We start from the raw sequence: 24,942 nt of genomic DNA, 5'->3' as shown, positions 1-24,942 counted from the left end.
CAGGTGGTAAATGGCACCTTTTCTCCAATGCTCTCCTTTATTCCAGGATCACGGACCACCTACCTTGACTCACTCCCATCACCTCCACAGTCTCCTGCCCCTGAGTTCACCTCAACCACTCTGCTTCTTCAGCCATGATCACCATGCAGACTTTGAGCTCCAGCCTCCAGGGTGATGACCCCAGCTCTGGGGTACTCTAGGAACACCCTTGTATACATTCCCATGTGATAACTGCTGGACTCAATGCCGTAGAGTCCTAGGAGGTGGGTGCCTGCTGCATCCCCAAAAGCTGGAGTTAAAATGGCCATAAATATGATAGAAATGTGTCCAAACTACAACAGATGAATAGCATGCCCAGATACCATTATCTCCTTGGTATTTATCATCCTTGAAATAACTTAAAACAGGGGCAGGCATTGTAGTGCAGCAGTTAAGGTGCCAGTTGGGACGCCTGCATTCCGTAATGAACACAGCAGATAATGAATCAATACTTGGGTTCCTGCCGCTCATTTGGGTGGGTGGAGTTCTTGGCTCCTGGCTTTGGTCTGGCCCAGCCCCAGCTGTTGCTGGCATTGGGGGAGTGAACCAATAAATGGAAGTACTGTGTTGCTCTCTTTCTCACTCCCCACTCCTGCCTTTCAAATAAATATAAATAAAACTTTAAGAACTGCCAAAATTAAATGCCCTCTTTTGCTTCCTGCCTACTACACGTTCTGCATTGATGCCTCTTCCCCATCTCTGTCATCCGTCTCCCTCACACTCTCTGTCCCTGCCTTTCTCCTTCTATCACAGCCTTCTCCTCTGCCCGGTCCCCATACCTGGGACGGCTTAAAGAGAAGTTATAAATGTCCCTGACTTAAGATTCAGCGTCATAGGCACAGAATAGCATTCTTTATCATCGCTGGAAACATCAGTCAATTTCTGAGTTAATTATACTCCCAAGTCCGGGAGTACAAGGTGTGTTTCTAGATACAGACGGTCACTGGAATATTTTCAAATGCTGAGCACCTACTCTGTGCTGGACAACTACACCCTTGGGACAAGGGGTGAAAAAGGCATTTAGCAAATGCAATAGTTCAATTTATCATGGCAATTATGGAAACACAGATCAGCCTGTAATTAGAAACATCTGTTGGTTACTGTTGCAGCCCTTGTGTGTCTGACTTCTCTATACTGACATCTGAGAAGTGGTCACCATGTATTCCATCTCTCTCTCTCTCTCTCTCTCTCTCTCTCTCTCTGCTTTCCATCACAACCAAAAGAAAGGATGACTCATAAAAAACAAGTATGGGAAAAGAGATCCAATACATTGCCTCCAGTTTCTCAGTGTGGCCAGAGGAGGTGAGCACAGACGCTTAAGTTAGACCAGATCCGTGTTCACGCAGTTCCTTGGCTCCTGTCAACCAGTTCACGTCAGTCGGAGCACTCACAGCGCCTCTGTCTGCTTTTTCATAAACTAAGAAGTCTGATTCTTCCTTTCCAAGACTGTCGGGAAGATTTAATAAAATATGGACAGCTCTTCTCAGATGAGCACTTAAATCTCTCCTCTTTCCACCAATTTGGCAGTGTTGCAGTTTAATGGACAGTATGATCATTTCTCCTGACATCATCAGGCAAAATAATTTTCCCAATTTCCCCTTCATGACTGTAACACGCAATAGATTAGTGGGAAAGTCTGATTTCTCAGCTCATTTCCTAAACTGGTTTTTGGAGACTAATATGTGCCTTCAAGACCCCAGAATCTCCCAGAAGCTACCAAGGACAGGTTTTCCCCTGGGAAAAGCAGTACCAAGTAAATACAGTCATATTGTCCAACAGGAATCCTTCTTGCAACCAATTAGCCTGGCTCCAAGATGCTACATTTAGGAAATCCAATGGCTTTAACCTATGCTAATACTGGGATTCCTGAGCTCTAATTTTGTATTGCTCCCAGGGAAGTCAAAGGCTTAGTACATAGTACATAGTAAACTCATGTTCTCAAGCAGGAAAGGCAAAGCCACAAGCTGCCACCTCCCTATAGGAACAACAACAACAAAATAATGTGAGCTTGAACCTGATAAGCTGTTCACAGTGTTCAGTAAAAATGTCAATTCTTTAACAGGAAGTCATTTATTTTGGCTCATTTACTTCATACACAAGCAAGCTGGGATGTGGTGATGTGCTTGTTTTCAGCTCCAGGCCCTCTGATCTTCAGACTGTAAACTTATGTGAAGCAGAAAAGATGCCACTCGTGTGCCCTGCTGAAACACACAGGGTGCTGTCCCACAGGAGTTATGCTCCTTGCTTTCCCCACCTGGTCATGCAGGGCTCCCAACACCCACCCAAATCAGAATGGCCTTTGATGACTTCCCTGCACTGCCCCCTCCAGCCTCCTCCAGTCCCTGACTTCCCCACACTGTCCCCTCCATCCTCCCCCAGCCCCTGACTTCCCCACACTGTCACTGTCCCCTCCCCCAGCCCCTGACTTCCCCACATTGTCACTGTCCCCTCCCCCAGCCCCTGACTTCCCCACACTGTCACTGCCCCCTCCATCCTCCCCCAGCCCCTGACTTCCCCACACGGTCACTGCCCCTCCATCCTCCCCCAGCCCCTGACTTCCCCACACGGTCACTGCCCCTCCAGCCTCCCCCAGCCCCTGACTTCCCCACACTGTCACTGCCCCCTCCAGCCTCCCCCAGCCCCTGACTTCCCCACACTGTCACTGTCCCCTCCCCCAGCCCCTGACTTCCCCACACTGTCCCCTCCATCCCCTGACCTCCCCACAGGGTCACTGCCCCCTCCATCCTCCTCCAGCCCCTGACCCTCCAGCGTGCACTGTACTCCCTTCTGTGTTCCCACCACCAAGCTGATCCTCCCACTGGGGTCTTTGCACCTGCTGTGCCCTCTGCCTGGAGGGCTCCTCGCTCGGCCCAGCACACATCCGGCTCTTCTCATCCTTTCTCTACAGCCTTCAACCTTACCTGTGTGTGACAATACATGCCCCATACCTCTACATACCCAGCTTACTTCCCTACTGCGCTGCCACATTTACACCATCACCAGGCTTGTCCCTTCTTATTGAGTCATTTTATAACTATAAGGTCTTTGCTTCCCTGTTCTCTGATACAGTCCCTGTGCCCAACACTATGCCTAACACATAAACTGAGTTTTATAGACATGCACACATTTCTCTTTCTTGAAAACTTCATTTCTAACAATATTGTTAAATATAAATATTTAACAATATTTCCAACAATACTCTTAAATATTTCATTTATAACAATATTTCGAACAGTATTCTAAAATGGCATTTAGTTGTAAAGGAATTCAGGAAAAGTATTAAGACATTCATATCCCTGAAACAAGGATCCCCACCTGCCCTTTCTTGAGTCTTAGAGGGGCTAATTTATTTATTGCATGATCTACTCTGAAGAGGCTCAATTTAGTGACCTTGTTAACAAAGTTTTCTTCGAATCAAAATATGCCTTCGTAATCACACTGAACAATCATGTGTTAGACAGTTAGAGCCCCGGCCCTGAGATTGAGGATCGCATCTTGTCTGTCAACCGCTGGGGCCGAAGTTTGAAACGTGGCAGTAAAAGTGATCACATATTCTCTGTTCTCTCAGTAGACCTTGGTGACCCGTGCTCTGCCCTCTTGACTGAGGAGGTGAAGATTTAAAGGCCACACCCACCCGTATTTAGGTAGCTCCTTATGCAGGAGGAAAGACAAACCATAAACGATAAACAGGCGATCAGGATGGAGGCAGGGGTGGCCCAGAGCACCTGCAGAAGCAGGGAGGCTGGCCCAGCTTGAGGGCATGCAGGGAGGGACTAGACCGAGAGTTCTAGTTGTCCTTTACAGTAAAAAGCAAACACTCAGAAAAACATACCACCATCCGACAGTCGGCCTTTTCCTTGGGTGAACGGATGGTATTTGGCCTTGCATTTGCTTTAGGAATGACTATAAATCAGGCCTTGGAATCGTCTGTGGCGCTTTCTGCATCCCCAAGTGGTCTGCGGGTTGTAGAGAACCCTTAATATACCTGTCTGTGTTCTTTTTTCAATCCTAACAAAAGAGAAAATGGCAGGGATGCAACGTGGGCTTGCTGTCAGAGGGTCAGACTCCACCTCTACAGCATCAGGAAATCATACACAAGCTGTGTCCACCTCGTGATCTGGGAGATACAGAACAGGCGAAAGGAAGGGGATCGCACCAGGGAGGGGACGGAAATGAGAGGAAACCAGAAAAATGTTTAAAAAGAAATCCTTTAAGGAGAGGCTTGAGGGTGCTGGGGGTTGACTGAGCACCAGGGGTAAGAACACAGCTGGGGTCAGCCAGCTCAGTGTGTGAGCCGCACCTCTCCCATGTACTAGCTGGACGGCTTATGCCGTGTTCTCCAACCTGCCCATAACTCAACTGTACCCACTGTCAACAGCAAAAGCCCTCACCTCATACGGCTGTGAGAATATAACGGATGTAAACTTGGTGCATCTCCAGGCAATCATAAACATAAGCCCATTGTTACACTATAGCTATCAGGACAGTGTGTTCTGTATTACGTTTTGTTACTGAATGACAGCTGCTGTTGTGACCAGTGATTTGCACTATTTGACAGGCGTGGGTACATCCGGAACCCGGACTCCCTGGCACTCACTTGATTTTGACGAACTTCCGACAGGGCACCGTGTTCCGCACGCACGTCTCAGTCAGCGGGTCGATGTCTTCCACGATGACGAAGGGGGCCTCCTCCAGGGTGACGATGCTCAGGTGGTTGTCATCGGGCTCGCAGTCAGAGAAGGACTTGTACCGGGGCCACACGGCATGCCTCAGGCTCAGGGTCTGGTTCTCCCACTTGCCCACCTGCACCACAAACACAGAGATACACCTGTGCCGCCTTGTGCCTCTGACTTCTGGCAGGGAGAGTCCTTCCCCACGGAAGGCACGAGAGCAGAAATCCACCTGCCGTAAGAGCTGTCCTGTTACTTCCCTCAACACATGCACTTGCTCACGGGTTAAGACAAACTGGGGCTAAAGAGAAAACAGAGCATCGGGCTGCAGTTCCCCCCAGCTCCTCCACAGAGGAACTGAACGTGCATGTCTGGGAGTGACACCAGAGCACAGCGTCCTGCCAGAGCTCACGGTCACGGGTATCACAGACACAGCGACGACTTCTGAAAAGAATCAGCAAGGTCTGCATCCAAATCCCCAGCTCTGCCCCTCACAGGGGGGCTTCAAAAAGTTTACAGGAAGTAGAATTAAAGGATAAACTTATTCTGAAATTATTTATTTATTTCCATTGCATTTGAAGGGCAGACTTCCCAGACGTCCACCACAGTCAAGGCTGGGTCAGGCTGAGGGGGAGGAGACCAGAGTCCCATCCAGGTCTCCCATGTGGGTGGCAGGGACCCACGCACTTGAGCCATCACCCGCTGTCTCCCAGGATGCACAATGGCAGGATGCTGGGTTGGAAACCAGCTTGAACCGGCCCTCCAAAAGCAATGCTGGTGTCCCAAGCAGTGACCTAACTGCTGCACCAAATGCCTGCTCTGAAAAAAAATCCATTTTGGTATAAAAATTTTGACATGCATACATACGAGGGGTCTTCAAAAAATTTCATGAAAATGTCTATTATTAAAAAAAACTATGTTGTGGAATTCAAAGATTTCTGCAACAAAATCAACTTATCTTTGGACTTCATTTTCTAGGAACTCACTGAAATAGCTTCATTCTAACTGAAGTACTCTAGGCACACTCTTAATCACTGAGAGCTTTGTTTCCCCGCCTGTAAAATGGACACAATCCCACCTTCTTCATGAGAATTAAATAAGGCAGTGCGGGAAAAGCAAAAGCATGCAGCAAATATTCAGCAGGTAAAATTAAAAGGAGAAATCTGGAAAGTTGCTGAGAAAAAAGGAAGAGGAAGAAAGAGGAAACGGAGATGAGAACCAGGAGAAGAGGGGACAGAGCAGGAGAGGAAAGGAGCTCATTCCAGCCCCTCATATGCTTGCACTTAAGCTGCAGATTCAGGTGAACTTGTATAATCCAGCACAGGATGGAGACCGTGACTGCTTAGCGTACATCAAGACCTGTCAAAACAGAATCGATTGTGCGCCCTCGGAGCGGCAGTCGGCGTCTCGGTGAAAGCGAATTGAAGGCTGTATGTTTTGAACTTTAATTTTATTTGACAGCTTATTGGCACTGCTCACACACACCGAGAAAGAGCCGCCCTGCCCGGCGCCGTCTCCTTCCTCCTCCTGCTCCTGCTCCCGCACGCGGTCGCTTGACACCGCGGGTCAGCGCTGTGTTTGTGACAGTAACCTCTGGGAGAGCACCTTAGTCTGAAAAGCTAAGCGGCTAGTCCAGGCTCGTCTGGGCGGCCGTGACTCTTTCCCACCCCACCAGGAACATCAGCGTCACCAGAAATGAATCGTGGGCGAGCAGGGCGCCAGGAGTCTGAACCTAAAGGTGCTTTCTGACTCTGTGCAGGATGCTTCTGCTAGCTGAGCTACAGTAACTGAGCTGCAGTAGCCACAAAACCCGACCTGCCTGGCACGCTGGGCTCCTAACGCCCCGAGGCAAGACAAACTAAGGCAAAGGCTGCGTAGCCAGCAGAACCTCCGGTGATGCCACTGACCACATTACACTCGGGATTTCATAGCCAAAGTTCCAGCCGAAGCCGGTCTGGGGAGAGGGACAGGGAGTGGGGGAGACCAAAGGCTTAGGAGTTCCCAGACTGCAATAACCTCCTAAATCCTCCAAGTTGCACTCCCCGCTCCTGACATGTCAAGTAATACCTGTAGGTCAGCCAAGGGGGATGCAGACAAGTAGTGGGCAGAGAGAACTTCATCTGGAGCTTTCGCCATTGTGCAAACCGTGTCCTCAATCCCGGGAACTCTTAGCTCCTTCTCCAAGTCTCCCGCCCCCGCCACTCCCAAAATCCCATCCACAAAATGTCATACACCAAATTGGCTATAATGGACACTCTTATCCCTCTCCTCCTATGTTCCTATCTATGAGACACTGTAACTGAATCCAATTTTTGCAGGCAGCTTTGACAGAGACCCATTCACTCCCTGAGTATTTTTTCTGTGGCTATGAGCGCTGTGCTGGACTCTCAGGATACCATAATAGGAGCAATGAAGTTTTTGCTCACACAGAATGTTTATGTTAATTAAGAAGACACTGGGCCTGGTGCTGTGGCATGGTGGGTTAAGCTGCCACCTGAAGGGCCAGCATCTCGTTTCAGTGCCAGTTCAAGTCCTGGCTGCTCCACTTCCAATCCAGCTCCCTGCTAATGTGTCTGGGAAAGTAGTGGAAGATGGCCCAAGTTTTTGGGCCCCTGCACCTACACGGGAGAAGTGGAAGAAGCTCCTGCCTCCTGGCTTTGGACTGGCCCAGCTCCAGCCATTGCAGCCATTTGGGGAGTGAACCAATGGATGGAAGATCTCTCTCTCTCTCTCTCTCCACCTCTGCATCCCCCTCTCTGTAACTCTGCCTTTCAAATAAAATAAATTTTTTAAAAAACTCAATCAAGGCCGGCGCCGTGGCTCAACAGGCTAATCCTCCACCTTGCGGCGCCGGCACACCAGGTTCTAGTCCCAGCCCAGGCACTGGATTCTGTCCCAGTTGCCCCTCTTCCAGGCCAGCTCTCTGCCATGGCCCGGAGTGCAGTGGAGGATGGCCCAAGTGCTTGGGCCCTGCACCCCATGGGAGACCAGGAGAAGCACCTGGCTCCTGGCTTCAGATCAGCGTGGTGCGCCAGCTGCAGCGCACTGGCCACGGCGGCCATTGGAGGGTGAACTAATGACAAAGGAAGACCTTTCTTTCTGTATCTCTGTCTCTCACTGTCCACTCTGCCTGTCCAAAAAAATAATACAAATAAAAAAACTCAATCAAATAATTACACAAAAATATACCTTATACAAACTGGGAAGAAGAAATGAAATATGGGTCTATGAGAACCTATAGGAGAAAAGAAACCACAGCAAGCTTCCCAGAGGAGGTGGCATTCCAGCTGAGAATGGAAACCCAGGACGAAGCGGAACAGAGCAGCAGGAGCAGTTGGTTGTGGGTTCAGAGGAAGTGCGATTTCTCTGGACAGGCAGGGACCAGGTCATGCGCAGTCTTGGGGATCCAAGTTAGAACTGGGAGTTACCCTCAAAGTTTTCTACAGACTATTGGTGCCCACTCCAAACTCATATCTTGACGTCTGGTCCCTATGCGATGACATCAGGAGGGGGCTTCTGGGGGACAGCAGAAGAGAGAAGACGTGAACTCCCACGCCAGTCACTAGACACACACGGAATGCTGCTGGAGCCCTCAGCCAAGAGGCCCTGCCCGTGAGGGTGCAGCACGCAGGCAGCTGCAGCGCAACAGGAGGAAGGACCAGGATCCGCTGGCTCCCTCATCTCCGACTTCCCAGCCTGCAGAACCATGAGATGTCAATTCCGGGGTCTACCAGCCACGCAGCCAGTGGGATTCTGGATCAGCGACCTCAAGGACCAAGACAGAAGGTCTAGGCCATCACCCAACAGAGCTCATCCTGGATAAGTGCCCAAGTATGCCCCTTAATCCATTTCCTTCTTCCTCTTTAATTACGGCAATATTTAAAATTTCCATTGATTTATTTTCATTTTAGTTGAAAGGCAGTGAGACACAGACAGACAAAAGAAGATCTCCCACCCGCTAGCTTATTCCCCAAATGCCTGCAACAGACAGGGCTGTGCTAGCCTAAGGGCAGGAGCCCAAAATTCAATCCAGGTCTTCCACACATGGGTGGCAAGGGCCCAGTTCTTTGAGTCACCACTGTTACTTCTCACCTTCATTTGCTGAACAATACTGTGCCTCAATAGCCTGTGTTTGATACACTGCTGTGTATCAGCAGGAAGCCGGACTACAGAGTGGAAATGGGATTCAACCCCAGACACTAAGGTACATCACACAGTCATTCCAAGGGACAGCCCAACCACCGTGTCAAACGCCCACTGTGGAAACTTTTAACTTGTAACAAAAGTAGGATGGCAATAATGAACCTCCATGCTTCCAGAAACCGCATCAATGATTGCTAACTCATTGCTAACTCATGGCCAGTGTTGTATGATTTATACTCCCACCCATTCCCCCAAATTATATCAAGGAAATCTCAGTTATCATAGAATTTTATCTACAAATTCTTTTTTCTTTTTGACATGCAGAGCTAGCGAGAGAGAGAGAGAGAGAGAAAGAAACAGAGAGAAAGGTCTTCCTTCCATTGGTTCACCCCCTAAATGGCCACTACGGCCGGCACTGCGCCAATCTGAAGCCAGGAGCCAGGTGCTTCCTCCTGGTCTCCCATGCGGGTGCAGGACCCAAGCACTTGGGCCATCCTCCACTGCACTCCCGGGCCACAGCAGAGAGCTGGACTGAAAGAGGAGCAACCGGGACTAGAACCTGGGGTACCAGCGCCGCAGGCGGAGGATCAGCCTAGTGAGCCGTGGCACCAGCCTCTACAAATTCTTGATTTATTTATCTCACCTTCATTTGCTGAACAATATTGTGCCTCAATAGTCTGTGTCTGCACACGTTTAACAGTCATCAGACTGTGATCTCCCTATCTAGCAGAGATGTTTTATAGGACAAATAAATATCAAACGATATGTCATATAACATATGATGATCAGTTTCTAGGTCCACAGTGTCAAGGTCAGGGCCTGGCAGATGGAAGGAGTTAATGGGTAGCTGATGGCAGAATAAGTAAACATCAAGCCTGGACTTTTTGTAAATGCCTTGAGTCAGAAGATGCTAGCAGAATGATCCAGTGTCCACGTGTGCTTCAGCTATGGAATCTTGAACCCTAAGCAAGAAGTTCTAGTATGTTCTCCCTTGCTCTTTCTTCAACATCAGCCTCCCAGTCTCAGAGCCACTGAGGTCAGCTCTCTGACTTGCCTCTTGATATCAAACTTCCCCACCGAGAACAAACAAAGTCAAACAACATTGACCATGTAAAAAAGGACTCCAGCCACTTGGAAGGGTTCAAGGAGAAGGCAAGATAGAATGGAAGTAAGCCCTGAACTGAGGGTCCACAGTCATTGGACAGGCATTGAAATGCATGCTCCTTCGGCCAGTGCCGCAGCTCACTAGGCTAATCCTCCGCCTTGCGGCGCTGGCACACTGGGTTCTAGTCCCAGTCGGGGCACCGGATTCTGTCCCGGTTGCCCCTCTTCCAGGCCAGCTCTCTGCTGTGGCCCGGGAGTGCAGTGGAGGATGGCCCAAGTGCTTGGGCCCTGCACCCCATGGGAGACCAGGAGAAGCACCTGGCTCCTGCCTTTGGATCAGCGTGGTGCGCCGGCCGCAGCACGCTGGCTGCGGCGGCCATTGGAGGTTGAACCAACGGCAAAGGAAGACCTTTCTCTCTGTCTCTCTCTCTCTCACTGTCCACTCTGCCTGTCAAAAAAAAAAAAAAAGAAAAAAGAAAAAAGAAATGCATGCTCCAAGCACCATTCTTGCGCTGCTATGTCCAAAACAGACAGAGGAACCCAGTGCATTCTGAAGATGGCACGCTCCCTGCCCCCACCTGTGACCCAGTGGTGACTCCCCCACTATTCCCTGACCTAGACTTCCTTCTTGTTCCTAGTGCTTTCCATCATGGTGCACAGCACACTCAGGTCAGCAGGACTGACTCCCGTGAGCTACGCCGAGGAGTGAGCCATACCAGGGCTGCACCACTTCTCCTCCAGCAGCACTTCCGGGGCCAGTTTGCACTGCATCAGGGCAAGTGAAGTGAGACTGCCTGTCGACCACATGCTCCTATTTCTGGAGTTAAAGAGAAAAGCGGTTCCTGGAACCCTGAGACAATCCTGGTTGGATTTATCCATGACCGAGAAAGGGAGGCACACGGATGCACGTGTACCAGATGTGTGCACTTGTATGTGCACATATGGCTGCCTGTGACATCAGGGATCAAGCTCCCTTCTGCACAGCCCCTCTTCTCTCTTCCTCACACGGCTCAGAAAGACCGGTTCACAATCGTGAATGCCAGAGGCTCGGAGACCAGACAGGCCAAAATCTTTGAGTTGTGTGGCCTTGCGCAAGTCACGTAATCTTTCTGGACCTCAGTTCTCTCAATAATAAGGTGGGAACAGCAGTTTCGATTCATATGTTTTGTTTATAAGCGAGATAATGACAGCAAACATCTCTGAACACACAGAAAGTTCTCCACCTGTGCTTCTATTGTCATCGCTTTAGTATTCATTAAACCTCACGGGGAAGAATGATGAGCCCTTGCGGCAGAAGCACTGACTTGAGGAAGTCACAGACCTGGGATCCTGTCATGGCTCCCCTTGGACTTGAATCTCCTTGTTTGGCTCTCAGCCACCCCACCTGTACCAAGAGTGAGGGGGAGGAGTAGGTTTGCACTAGCTGATCTCTAGGGTCTTTCAGATCCAAGGCTCTGTGCAAAGGACAGAAACAGGTTGCAAACCCCCAGTCCCTGCCAACTCTTTCCTGATTTGGGATTTAGGTGAGGAGTAGATCATCAGAAGGTGGGGGTAAAGTCAGCACTTTTCATTTGCCATTTAATTCTGGGTAGCAGCCACACATTAAGACAGCTGGGAGAAAAAACAGACAGGAGCCAAGTGAAGCCTGTGTCTCTGAAGAAAGTGGCAGGATGGTTCAGAAAACCAAGCCAGAAGACGGAGGGGTGAGGAATGGGACCAACACTGGCCTTTCTGGTTAGAAGTTCACACTGCAAAGAGCCTGTGGACCCAGATCTGAGGCTTCACTCAAGGCTGGCCGTTCCTCGTTCTCTACAGAGAAGCGTGAGTTCAAATCCTGACATGGCCAGGTGCTAGCTGTGGGACTGGGGACAGCGATGACCAAGCTGATTGTTAACATTGACTGAGGCTGTACTGTGTGTTTTCAGAAACAGTGCTGAGGGATTTTCATGCCTTCTACAACTCAGTCTTCACAGCAACTCATCATACATGATGAGGAAACAGGTTTAAAGAATGTAAGTGTCCTGCTCAGGACACATGATAAAGGTCACAGCGGGAACCAAAACTTAGGATGAATTGAGAACACTGCTTAATCGTCACTCCCCTCCTGGAAAATTGGTCTATCCATGTTTGAAAGGTGCCAACCTCACAGAGTGGTTCTGAGGATGGCCTACGATGCCAAAAGCAAGTCTCTGATTTTCTAAGAGCTTTAAATATTAACTCACTTAATCCTAAAAACAGACTCAAGAGTAACATGCTAACATGCTACTTTTATCATCCCCATTTCATAGATGAGAAAACTGAGGCATGGATTCCAGTAACGTGTCCAAGTGCACACGGCTTGAGAGCGGTAGAAGGAGAACTTGAGTCCAGACTCATATTTTTTTAAATCACTGAAGAAATGCAACTAGAGGAATTTTTCTGGGGAAAAAAGGATTAACTATGTAACAAAGAAGTTTAGCAAAAACACTACCTCAGCCAGAGGCTCAGTCAACGTCCACAGTCAGTTGGAATACGTGTCTTTGACATGATGTGGTGACAATGGCACACTGGTCTTCCTCCCAAAACCCGTAAGTGCTAACAACAAGTAAACTATCAGACGAATCTCAGTTTAATGGCATTCTAGAAAAAATGTGGCCAGCACTCCTCCAAGCTCTCAAGGTCATCAAAACCAAGAAAGTCCAAGAAGCAGCACAGCCAAGAGGGGACCAAGGAGATACCACAGCAAAGAATACTGTGGTGTCCCGGGTCAGACACCAGTACACAAAAGGAAAAATGGGGGGTGAAGTGGTAGATTAGATAAACACTAAGGAAATCCAAACAAAACACTGGCTTTAGTTAGTAATAATGTGTCAGTGGGTTCATTAGTTGTGATAAATATACCATAATAGGGCAATATCAGATGTTAATAACGGGAGAAATCGGGTGTGAAGTGAAACAGAACTCACTGTACTGTTTTCACAATTTTTAAGAACTATTTGAAACTAAAAAGTGTATTCAAAAGAGTTTTTTTTGTTTTGTTTTGTTTTTCAAATAACAAACTCACAGAGAGAAAGTGGAAGAGTTGGTAGGAACGTGCACCCTGGAGCCCACCACCCTCGGTCGACCATTTACAAGCTGTGCCAGTTGGATTGCCTCAGTTCCATCATCTGAGAAATGGGATGGTGACAATTCACAGGGCTGCTGGGAGAATGAAGTCAGGTACCATATGCAGAGCACACAGAGCAATGAACGACCCTGCGCTATGTGGTATTTGGTTGTTGTTGAAATCAACGGGGAGAGAAAGTTTTGAAGGAGATCTCACACTATCTCATGTCTTAACTCCATGAAAGTGCTCCTTGATACTTACCTGGTATTCACCCACTGCCCGCTTTTTAAAAAATGTAGCCTATTGATTTTCCCCTAGAGAGACATCTGCTTTTTGATTTTGAAAAGACACATACCTTTTATCTAGCCATTTTAGTTCCCCAGACACAGTGATTGGCTCAGGAATATACATGTGACCAAATCTGAACCAATGAGAGTTTTCCCTGAGATTTTCCCTGGAGCTCTAAGGAAATGGCGGTCGTGACAGAATAACCTATTGGAGAATGAATACTGAACTAAGAACTGGAGAGATGAGAGCAATAAAATGACGATGGCATTGCTTGAGTTCCTACAACAGCAAAGTTGGCATTCAGGGGCAGTTATATTAGGTAGCAGTCACAGCACTATTTTAATTCTTATAAACTCCTAGATGCAAGAGAAAGCTTTTATCTCTATCATGAATATTTTTGCAGTTAAAAATAGTCCCCAATTCACCTGAATAGGCTGTGTGGGAGGGGAAAAAACTTTACCTTCAAAATAAGCCAAATTTTTGTGTTAAACTTTTGAGTATTTTCAGAAAATACACTAAAATTTTGAGGACAAAGCAAAATTGACCTCTGATGAAGAAAAGTTATTTTGCTAAAAAGAAATACAAAAAGGGGAAATTCACTTTGTAATGATTTTTTTCCATCCTTATTAAGAAAACCTAAATACAGGGCTTTTGGCAAGCTGACCGCTCTTCAGCTCCTAGAAAGTGTTTTGTGAAAGGGCAGTTATTCCTTAGCAAAAGGTTCAGCCCACAGAACACAGATGACTTCCTCCCCAGAAAATGTGTTTTTTCCAGTTCATATCCACCCCTTCGTGTCTGGATAAATGCAGAGATGCCACACAGCCTGCAAAAGGCTGTTGGAGAATTAGGTTAATAGATGTCTATGGCTCTTCTTTCAAAGAGATAGGAGTCTTTGATCTTGTTTGATCTACTTAGGAAATGCTTAGAAGAAACAATTAAAATATCTCATAACTTGTCTCCCGCTCTCCAAAGCCACCCCCTAAAAACATATGTTAACTCCAAAATCAGATCTACCCCTGCTCAAACTCTTCCATGACTCATATTCTACTGAAACCAAACCAATTTCTCCTTTGCAGTAAGGCCTCCTCTGTATTGTAGATGCAGGCCACTTCATCCTCACTCTTTCTCTCTCGTTCTCTCTCACATACCTTATCATATTCTCACACAAAAACATATACATGCATGTCTTCATACACACATACACTTGTTCCTCCTGTCACAATTAAACATGCATAAACGTATACACATGTTGTATTATAAACCTACATATGTATACATAAACCCATATGAAACACATACCTACATGCAGGTACAATGTCTGCTCAGACTCACAATTTACAAATACAAGGACACTCATACCCACACACATGTGCACAACCACAGATATATACACATATACTCACCTCAATGCACCCACCACACATATATACACTTATATTAGACTACAAGGATGCATATACTTTTTACCAAACACTCTGAAAACACTCACTTGCCTACACTGTCTTCTCTGTAGAACTCCTTTTCCTTTCCATCTTTACCTATTGATGCCCTGCCCATTTTTGTCAGGCCTAACGCAAAAGCCCATTCTCCCATGAAGCCTAATTTACCAGCTAGAATTCATTTCTGTATGTCCTATACCTCTAGAACATTCTCTTTCCCCCTCAAGCACTCATTCAAGAACTAAACACACTTGTTTGTTGGGGATTTTCTCTGATCTAGGAACATTACAATGGTGAGCAGCTCTCAGAGGACTGTCCCTCTCCTCAAGGTTTCCAGTTGGGTTTGAGAGGAGAAGTCAAGGGGCTGGCGCTGTGGCATAGCAGGTAAAGCCACCACCTGCAGTGCTGGCATCCCATATGGGCGCTGGTTGGAGACCCGGCTGCTCCTTCCCATCCAGCTCTCTGCTATGGCCTGGGAAAGCAGTAGAAGATGGCCCAAGTCCTAGGGCCTCTGCACCTTCATGGAGACCCTGAGGAAGCTCCTGGCTCCTGGCTTCGGATGGGCGTAGCTCCGGCTGTTGCGGCCATCTGGGGAATGAAGCAGCGGATAGAAGCCTCTCTATCTCTCTCTGCCTCTCCTTCTCTCTGTGTAACTCTGACTTTCAAATAAATAAATAAATCTTTGAAAAGAGAGAGAGAGAAAGAGAGAGATAGAGAGAGAAGTCACAGCTCAGCAGCAATCCGGTGAGATCAGCACCATGCTGTGGAGATGCGTGGGCTGCTGCTATATAGAAGACGGCCTTGTCCTGGAGAGGAATCACAGATGTTTGCAGCAGGAAGTGGCTTCCAAACACAAACCAGACCAAGCGAGCTGGTGTGCCTGTTGTTAAGGGGGTTACCTTTATCCGGTGGGCAACTGAGGCAGGTAGCGACTCCCTGAAGACTTTTAATCAAAGGGTTGGAACAGAGAAAGGGTTTGCGGCTAAAAGACCAAATGCAGAGCAATGGGTTACGAGGCAGCTGCATGAAGGTGGCAGACTTAAGAGCTCTCCCAGTGACAGCAACAGAACAGAGACCAACTGTATACTGGCAAGGGGTGAGTTTGCCCTGAATAACGGCACCGTAGACTATCGCGATCTTCCAGAGCCACGCCCCCCGTGTTGGATGTAGCGACTCACAAGCCAGCTCAGTAAATATTTGCTGAATTGAACTCGCTTCTGACTGCAGTGTAGCCTCAGGTTTTACTTAGAATTCTAAGTTAAAAGAAGGTGGTTGCCTGTTTACTCAGCTCCTGTCCTTGGAGACAAGACAACAGGGATTGCAAAATTAAAAACCAGAGAGGACATTTATTAGAAACGACGCAGGCAGCAGAGTTCACCCTGTCTGCACTCAGGCGTGGCTGGACCCGATTCACTCATCGCCTGATTTCATAACCGAGGGGGAAACTGGCCTTACAACAAACACTCCGCGTGTGAAAAACGCTGGGGAACAGCACACTGCAGACAATAAGTGGTGATTTGTTCCCAAGTTGGAGAAAACAGAAGTAATTAACTCTTCAGGAAGACGGAAGTCGAGGAGGCAAAACAAAGCAACACGAGGACAATTTCTCTCCACCTGGAGCGAGGAGTCCTCGAAAGGACACGAGATGAATGGCCATGAAGGAAATGTGAAACGCTTTAATGTCTGTATTCAGCATAAGCAGCATCATCGATTAAGATCATCTCCATGCCTCTGCGCGCACACCCTGACACACAAACAAGCTGATAGCAGGTTTACACACAAGTAATTCTGGGTCTTGATTTGCTGCTTCCAACCCCAAAACTGATCTGAATTTGTAATCAAACTTCTGGAAACCATAATGAGGATGTCTGAGCCACAGCAGTGGCTTGAAGTCGAGTCGAGATGCACTCTGTCTGGAGCATCTTGCACTTGACTTCAGCGCTGGACGTTTTAACCAATGCCTGATCCAACTTCATCCAACACAGCCAGTCCGCCGAAACCAAATGTCACTTTGGAATTAATTCAGTTTTCTCCTGCATGGTATATGTGAACAATTTCTATTTTAAAAAAAATGCTGAAAAGTAGGTGTGGGTCAAACCTGCTTTGTCTCGGATGTAATGGGGCCTCAGATGGCCACTGGCAGAGTGAGACCAAGAACTGTCTTCCAGGTACAGAGGCAAGGTGCCTGCTTCCTTCTCACGTGCTGTCTTGAGTGGGATGATGAGACCGGCGTGACCAAGAGGCTGTCCTGGAGGACTGAATAAGAATGCAGGCTCCTGGGTCTCTGCGGAGTCAGGGCTATGAGATCTGGGATTCGGCCTCTTCTACCAGCAGCTGAGCTCATTTTGCTCTGGGTGGTCTAAGAACCCTATCTTGAGAAGCGCAGGGGATTCTGCCCAGGGCTGCAGGCAGGACTCAACGCAGCCTAAGATGGAAACCCTTCCTTGGGTTACATAACCAATGGCAATTGCCAGCAGACCTAAATGAGTTTAATCAGCTATTAGAGCCTTAATTAAATTCCTCTCTGTTGAAATTTCAGAATTTCCTAATTGTAACACAGCTCACATTGGCACAGTTGGTTTTTTCCCCCTTCCTAACCTAGTTGGTCTCAGGATAAGCGACTATCTTTGTGACCAACAGGGTCATCGGTCTTCGAGCCCAGTGCTGATTCGATCATTCCCGGAGCTGTGTTTGGATCTTTTCCACAAACAACCTGCATTTCTGCTTCCATTCTCCTGAGGCTCAGCCAACCCCAGAAGAGCTTAATGCTTGTACCAATTCAAATTTAAAAGTGAAAGTCTTTAGAATGAGGAGCTGCCATTTTCTTCCGGAGCTCATTTATAATCTCCAGTCTTCCAGGATACCTCTGCTCTCAGGTCCCCGGAGATAGATCGAAGTCTCATTTCCTTGGTTTGCTTTTAAATCTTTGTGTGCTCTTGAAAGTGATGTGTTCTGTTAATTAGCTAAACCCTTAATAGTGTTGCTCATTTTTGGGTTCACGTTAGAATGGCATAACATCAGAGACTTGAAAAATCAGCACAAAAGGAGCTCTTTCATAACCACTATTTTTTTTAACATGCTCTTGGGAGTTCTTCATTGTATAACTTCTCCATCAGTCAGCCCTCCGTGGGCTGTGAAAATAATTATTAAATAATTGATAAATATAATCGTGCCAGCAGACTGATTTCACCTCCACAACCCTGTAGGGTAAAGACCATGCTTATCATCACTTTATAGATCCAGGCAACTAGAAAAGTGAGTCGCCCAAGACCCCGCACCACGCGGTAGCTCTGGAATCCGAGCTCAGGCCCTCAGACTTCAGAGCCTGGGCATTAACACTGTCTGATATTCCCAAGGTTGCCACCCTCCTTGCTTTGGGAAGCATAAGCAGTTTTGTTGTGGGAATGTTCCATGGATCAGTTGGGAAGAGGACAATTAGCACCCTGCAGCGGACAGAGTAATGCCCTGGGAGCCGAGACACCTGGCGTCTGGCTCCCAGCGTGGGTGGATAGCTTTTTCCCTCTTGGGAGGGGAGGCATGGGGTTTGCTGTCCCTGCAGCCCCAGGTGGGCCTGCCGCTTGCTTTCATGCCTGGCCGTTGTGCTTCCTCAGTCTGCAGATGAACTGGTTCTTTTCAGCGCCCTGGGGTTCACCGCGGAAAACGTCTCTAATGGCAGAGCTGCAATGAGCTGCACTTTGCAGGCTTGGGGTTGAATTCCACCACGAGGAGCACAGACATCCAAATAGCGATTAGAATAATAGATAAGAGGGAAGAAATCAACCGCTCAAACGCGAACTGCGTGACAATTAGGTAATGTGGGGATTTCAACCCAGAGGAGTGTAATTAAAGCTCTAACGGCTGATGAGTCTTCTTCGCCTCTGTAGTGATCTCTGTCCATTACATAAGGGCCTGGAAGGGAGGAGTCCTTCTTCCCTTTGTATCTGAAAGGCTGACAGCCAAGGCAACACAATTCTTTCTCATCGTTGCATCTGTTATTACTTAAACCCAAGCACAAACTTGGTTGACCTCCTTAAAGGGCTTCTGCCTTGGAGGAGAAACCCTGGATGCACACAGGTTTGCAGAAAGCACTTCAGGAGGAGGAGGAGAAGTGAAGGAAACGGGGCAGCCACAAACACCAGATCGGGGGCAGGAGAGGCAAGTGCAAGATCCTGAATGAGAGCTTGACCAAGGTTGGTCCTCTGTCACAAAAACTGTCGTAAGTAACTATGATCATTTTTAACATTTGCACAAAGACAATTTAGAAATACAATAAAGGCTTTCCTTTGACCTTCTAATGTTCTTTTTCTGGGCAAATTTCAAAGATCGGTGTAGCTTCCAATTGTAAAATAAATGAAATGCCATTTGCCATCTGGCAGAGTAAACAGCTCTTGGGTGTGTTTACCTGAACAATATTTAGCAGCTCTGGGTTCCTGGGCAGAGTTGCCGATGAGAGTTAGAAACTGTTCAAGAGAGGCATCGTCGGGCCCTTTGCTGAGAGGACTTCCAGACTCCGGGATGGTCAGTTAATTCTCACCAGCCAGGACATCAGGATGAGGCCGAGCAGGAACTCAGATACGACTCCTCCTCCTAGTCTTCAGCAACTTTTTTTTTTAAACATGCAAACCTTGTAACCTGGCAAAAATTTGGCCTGAGTGTGTAACAGTTTATAGAAAGAGATAAGTTCCGAGTAATTAAATTGCAGACCGAGGAAGCAGAAGACTTCAATGCATCAAACCCGACTGGAGGGATGTAACAGGCCGGAGGCTGATGGATTTCCTCACTCAGCATTATGTTAAAAAGCCAATTCCATTTGGATCTCAGCCCTGAACATTCAAAGGTAACCTCATTGATGGTGCCTGCAGAGTTTTAAAATAAAGTTATAGGGCCTGCGGGTATCGATCAGTGGAAAGCATTTCATTCTCTCACCCACGAAAAGTTATTGGCAGGTCAAAGTTGAAGGGTTTGAAACTTGCTGTCAGGTCTCCAATGGGCATTTGTTCTGTATCTGGGGCAAAATAATAAATTTAAATCTTTGAGATGAGTGTTAGCCTCCTGACAAATGAAAAGGAGAGCCAAGGGTTGGTGCCTGGGGCCCTGCTAGCTACTATGGGGAAGCTAACCTAAGCCCTTGTGCATGGGTAAAATCCACTGCTATGATGAAATGCACAGTGATCGGAACTTCACTTCTCCTTAGATAAAATGGTATTTTTGACAATAATTTCTGTTTGCTCAGCTCTGGCCCCAAAACTACTTTGCTCTAGGCTTGGCAGACTCCTAAACTAGTTCAGCAAAGAGGATCCTGTGAAATACTAAAGCCAACAGGAGATTTAATGGTGAGGAATTGGTAATAAGCTTAGCCACAGCTTTGCCCACTGTTAAAAGCATTATTAGGAGGGGGTAGGAGGACATGGGACAATTCCAATGGGTTGAACATTCCGGAAAACTGAGCCTAGGTAACTCCCAGCTATCTACCCAATTTTCCCCAAACCAATTATCCCCATCTCTAACAGTGATCAATAATTTTCCAGAGCCCCATGGGGTTACTGGGAGGACATAAGAAGCCTGGTGACCAGCCTAGCAGCTACTCAGCATTGCTTCTCCTGCTGGACTTCGCTGACAAACCCTGCAGCTTAACAGAACCCTGTGTTTGCAGTCGGAAGACCCAGATTCAGTTATGCTGCTTACGAAATGAGTCACCTTAGAGCAGAACTTCCCAGATTCACACACACTGTAGTCAACGGCAGAATTCCAAGATTCCTGGTTAGTCCGAGAGTTGCGATCAATAATCAAAGCTATTCTGTAGGCCTCGCCACTCAGTGAAGGATTTCATTGATTCACTGCTTCATTGATTCAACAAATGTTCCTTGAGTGCCTATTTCTGTGCCACAAACACCTATCATTGGCAACTCAGCAGCAAATAAACCCCACATCTGGGGCTAGCAAGCAGACTCCAGCCCGAGGGTAAACCCTTTTCTATGGCTCACAAACTGAGAACGGATTTCCTATTTTCTTGTTTGTTTGTTTGTTTGTTTATTTGGACAGGCAGAGTTAGACAGTGAGAGAGAGAGAGAGAGACAGAGAGAAAGGTCTTCCTTCTGTTGGTTCACCCCCCAAACGGCCACTACGGCCGGCGCACTGTGCCGATCTGAAGCCAGGAGCCAGGTGCTTCCTCCTGGTCTCCCATGTGGGTGCAGGGCCCAAGCACTTGGGCCATCCTCCACTGCCTTCCCAGGCCACAGCAGAGAGCTGGACTGAAAGAGGAGAAACCAGGACTAGAACCTGGGGTGCCGGCGCCACAGGCGGAGTATTAGCCTAGTGAGCCGCGGCACTGGCCCATTTTATTTTCCTGTTTTAAGTTTTATTTATTTATTTGAAAGGCAGAAGGTCAGAGAGAGGGACAGAGATCTTGCATTTACTAGGTCACTCCCTAAATACCCACAACAGCCAGGGCTGGGCCAGGATGAAGCCAGGATCCAGGAGCTTCATCTTGGTCTCTCCCATGGGTGGCAGGGACCCAAGTACTCGAGTCAGCATCTGCTGTCTCCCTGGTGCATCAGCAGGAAGTTGGACTGGAAGCAGAGGCAGAACTTGATTCCCGGCACCCAATGTGGGATACGGGCATCCCAAGTGGTAGCTCAATCTGCTGAGTCACTACGTCTGCCCCGGATTTTCCATGTCTAAGTATTTAGAAAGGAGGTGGTTGTTTGGTACAGTGGTTAAGATGCCACTTGGGTTGCCTGCATCCAGTATCAGAATGTATGAGTTTGAGTCTTGGCTCCACTTCAAATTCCAGCTCCCTGCTAATGCACACCTGGGGATGCAGCAGGCTCAGTAGCTGTGTCCCTGTCCTTCCTATGGGAGAACTGGAATGAGATTCCAGCTCCTGGCTTCAGTCTGGCCCAGCCCTGGCTTTTGCAGGCACTTGAGGAGTGAACCAATAGATGGAAGATTTCCCTCTGGCTTTCTGGATCTCTGCCCTTAAAAGGAAAAAAAAGTTTAAATTGCTGGCACCACGGCTCACTAGGCTAATCCTCTGCCTTGCGGGGCCAGCACACCGGGTTCTAGTCCGGGTCAGGGCGCCGGATTCTGTCCCGGTCGCCCCTCTTCCAGGCCAGCTCTCTGCTGTGGCCAGGGAGTGCAGTGGAGGATGGCCCAAGTCCTTGGGCCCTGCACCCCATGGGAGACCAGGAGAAGTACCTGGCTCCTGTCATTGATTCAGCGTGGTGTGCTGGCCGCAGCGCGCTGGCCGTGGCGGCCATTGGAGGGTGAACCAACGGCAAAGGAAGACCTTTCTCTCTGTCTCTCTCTCTCACTGTCCACTCTGCCTGTCAAAAAAAAAAGTTTAAATGGCTGGGGAAAATGAAACAATATCTGTAACACATGGAAACTAGGAGTTTCAGATCTGAACGCCTCTAAATAAAATCTGATTGGCACACAGCCTTGCTCATTTCCTTATGTATCCTCTGTGTTTGCTTTCATACGAGGCAAGGTTGAGTACTTGCCACAGAGACAGTATGGCCCGCAAAGCTGAAAATATTTACCAAGTGGCCCTATATGTACAAAGTTTGCCAGCCTGTTCTTTGAAGGACCCACCTCCCAGGAAAGAAGAGAAAATAAAATGCCCTCAAAATGAATTACATGATAAAACAGAAAATAGCAAAGAATCAAAGGTAAAATAATGCAGGAGACAGCAGCTCTGATGAGCAAAGGAAGAACTTTTGAAAGGAGTTGCATCCAAGGACATTTCAGAACCCGCCAAGGAGTTGGATAATCAGAATGGAGAGAAAGAACTGGTAGGTTGAGAGAACAGTGTAGACAAAGGCTTAGATGTTGATCTTCAGGGAAATGAACTAGGAATTTGTCCAAACTGGATGAGACACACACAATATACAGCAGAGAGAAGAAGGAGCAGTAAAAGAAGACGTTGAGATAAGGTTACAGAAGCCCCTGGATGTGTGGCTAAGATCCCTATGCGCACACGGGAATTTGTTGCACTCAGACAAACTGGCAGTTGGCCTTAGGCGCCCCTAGTGACTGCCGCAGCATCTCGGGACAATGTGAGCGATGTCAGCCATGTACCACTGGATGGATTTCTGTGTACATCACTCCCCACGTATTTTGCAATTGTCTTCTTTGCAAGAAATTATGTCACTTCCCTCGGAAATACATTCATACTTGTCCGATTCCTTGGATAAAATTAGAAGCCTTTAAAAAAAATTTGAGAGTCCGAGGAAAGAGGGAGAGACAGAGGGATCCCATCTGCTGGTTCACTCCTCAAATGCCCACAACAGCTGGGGTCGGGCTGAATCTAAAGCCCAAAGCATGGAGCCAGCAACTCAATCCCAACTTCCCAGATTGGTGGCAGGAACCCACGTAACTTGATCCAGCACCCCGTCCCCTCGGGTTTGCACGAGCAGAAAGCTGGAGTCAGGAATCAGAACCAGGCACTCTGACATGGGACGTGGCTAAGCTAAACTGCTAAGCTAAACACCTGCTTCACAGAGGTCGGGTTTTTTTCTTTCTATCTTGTCTCCATTGACTACTTCTAGCCCATTTTAGCCACCCCTTCCCTTGGAGGAAATGCACTAAAAACTGCTTGATTTCTAGTGTTCTAAATCGAGCTAACCCACAGCTCTCACCCACTTGGCTATCCATGTGTCTTCCCCAACATCACCATGGCCCTTGGCCCCTGGCTTCTCTTCTCCCAATTGGCTTATTCTTTCAAGCCTTCATTTTTTTTCTTATTCCAAGCTAAGGCCTCCTTATCTATCACATCAACAGATTTCTTTCGCCATACCCATAATTATCCTGCTCCCACGTGTCCTCCTGTTACAGCCACCCCCAACTCTGAGTCAATCCTTCCACTTTCTCACCTGGAAGCCACTGAGCCCAGGTGGAGAACATCACACAACCACATAGATGAATGTCATCTCAAATTTAAGGGCTCCCTCTCCGGTTGGAAATCTTTCTCTCTTTTCCTAATTGCATCTCTCCTATCCCCTAGGAACTATTTCAAACCTTCACACCTGCCCACAAGACTGCAAAGCTGCCAGCTCCATCCTCACTCCCAGTTGATGAATCTGACTCTTATTTCGGATTCCACGGACAACCCACATAACACACACACTTACCTGCCTCTGCACACATATCTTCCATCTCCTCTAACCTAACACTGACCGGCTGGGATCTGGATGCATCCTCTTCTCGCCTCGACTCTCCTCTGAACTTGGCCTCACTCAGCTCTCCAGTAGCTTTCTCTTCACTGAGCCCCACAGGTGCCGCGCACACATGTTTCCTCACTGCATTTGACAGCGAGGGCCGTGCCCATCCTAGTGTCTCTAGACTGTCATGTTCCTTCCCCTTCCCAGCTGTTTCGTTGCCTCATCCAGCTTGGTCAAAACACAAGCTCGTCTTCCTGTGAGCGTGTCTTATGTGCCTTGACCCTCCCTCCTGCCCCCAGACATCATGCACAGGCCTCTTCTGCTCATAGCCTCCAGTTGCATCTCCGTGTTTATGGCTCCTTGATCAGACTGCCTCTCATCAGCTCCTCTCCACTGTATCCAAGAAGCCTCGACCTCAGCAGGCTTCGAGCAGAACTCATCACAGAGATGCACAGTTTCTCTCCTTCTGCCCCATGTGAGTTCTTGAAACCCCAACTGTGGAACTATTCCTGGGCTCATTTCTCTCTCTCTGCCCTGTACATATATCACCAAGCCTCATATGTGAATAATTCTCACTGTCCACTTCTTCCCTAACTCACAACCTCCCCACTACCCACTAATCCAGCCCTTTGCCCCTCACTGGCCAGGCGACAGCTTCTCACCTGGCCTCCCTGCTTTGAGCAGTTTTCCTCTTGGGCCCATCCTCCAAGCAGCAGCCCAAGCCATCACTCCCAGTATCTCTGTATATCTGATCACCCCATTCTCCCACTTAATGTCTCTTAATAGTTTCCCACTACCAGTAGAATAAAGTGACAATGCCACGGTCTAGGCATTCAGACCCTCTTCTCGGGCTCTTTTCTCTCTCTGCATTCGGGCCAGTCTCGCTGCTGACAACCAACCCCCGCCTGCACCCCTCCCCTACCTCTACTCGTCAATCACAGGCTACTGGGAACAGGGAACGCTTCCAGCCTTGCCGCGTCCCACCACGGGCTACTCACCCTGCCCGGGAACCC

General features: G+C 48.0%; 1 protein-coding gene across 1 annotated transcript in view; it reads right to left on the bottom strand.

Annotated features, from left to right (window-relative positions):
- Positions 1-24,942, bottom strand: part of GRIN2A (glutamate ionotropic receptor NMDA type subunit 2A) — a 405,170-nt gene that overhangs the window by 85,047 nt on the left and 295,181 nt on the right. The window contains exon 6 of the mRNA XM_070065018.1: positions 4,637-4,842. Within this exon, the coding sequence (XP_069921119.1) occupies positions 4,637-4,842 (206 nt within the window). The remainder of the gene's footprint in view (positions 1-4,636; positions 4,843-24,942) is intronic.

This window comes from Oryctolagus cuniculus, chromosome 19 (assembly GCF_964237555.1).
Source record: "Oryctolagus cuniculus chromosome 19, mOryCun1.1, whole genome shotgun sequence".
In the NCBI taxonomy this organism is placed as follows: Eukaryota; Metazoa; Chordata; class Mammalia; order Lagomorpha; family Leporidae; genus Oryctolagus; species Oryctolagus cuniculus.
This window is presented reverse-complemented; position numbering and strand designations above follow the sequence as displayed.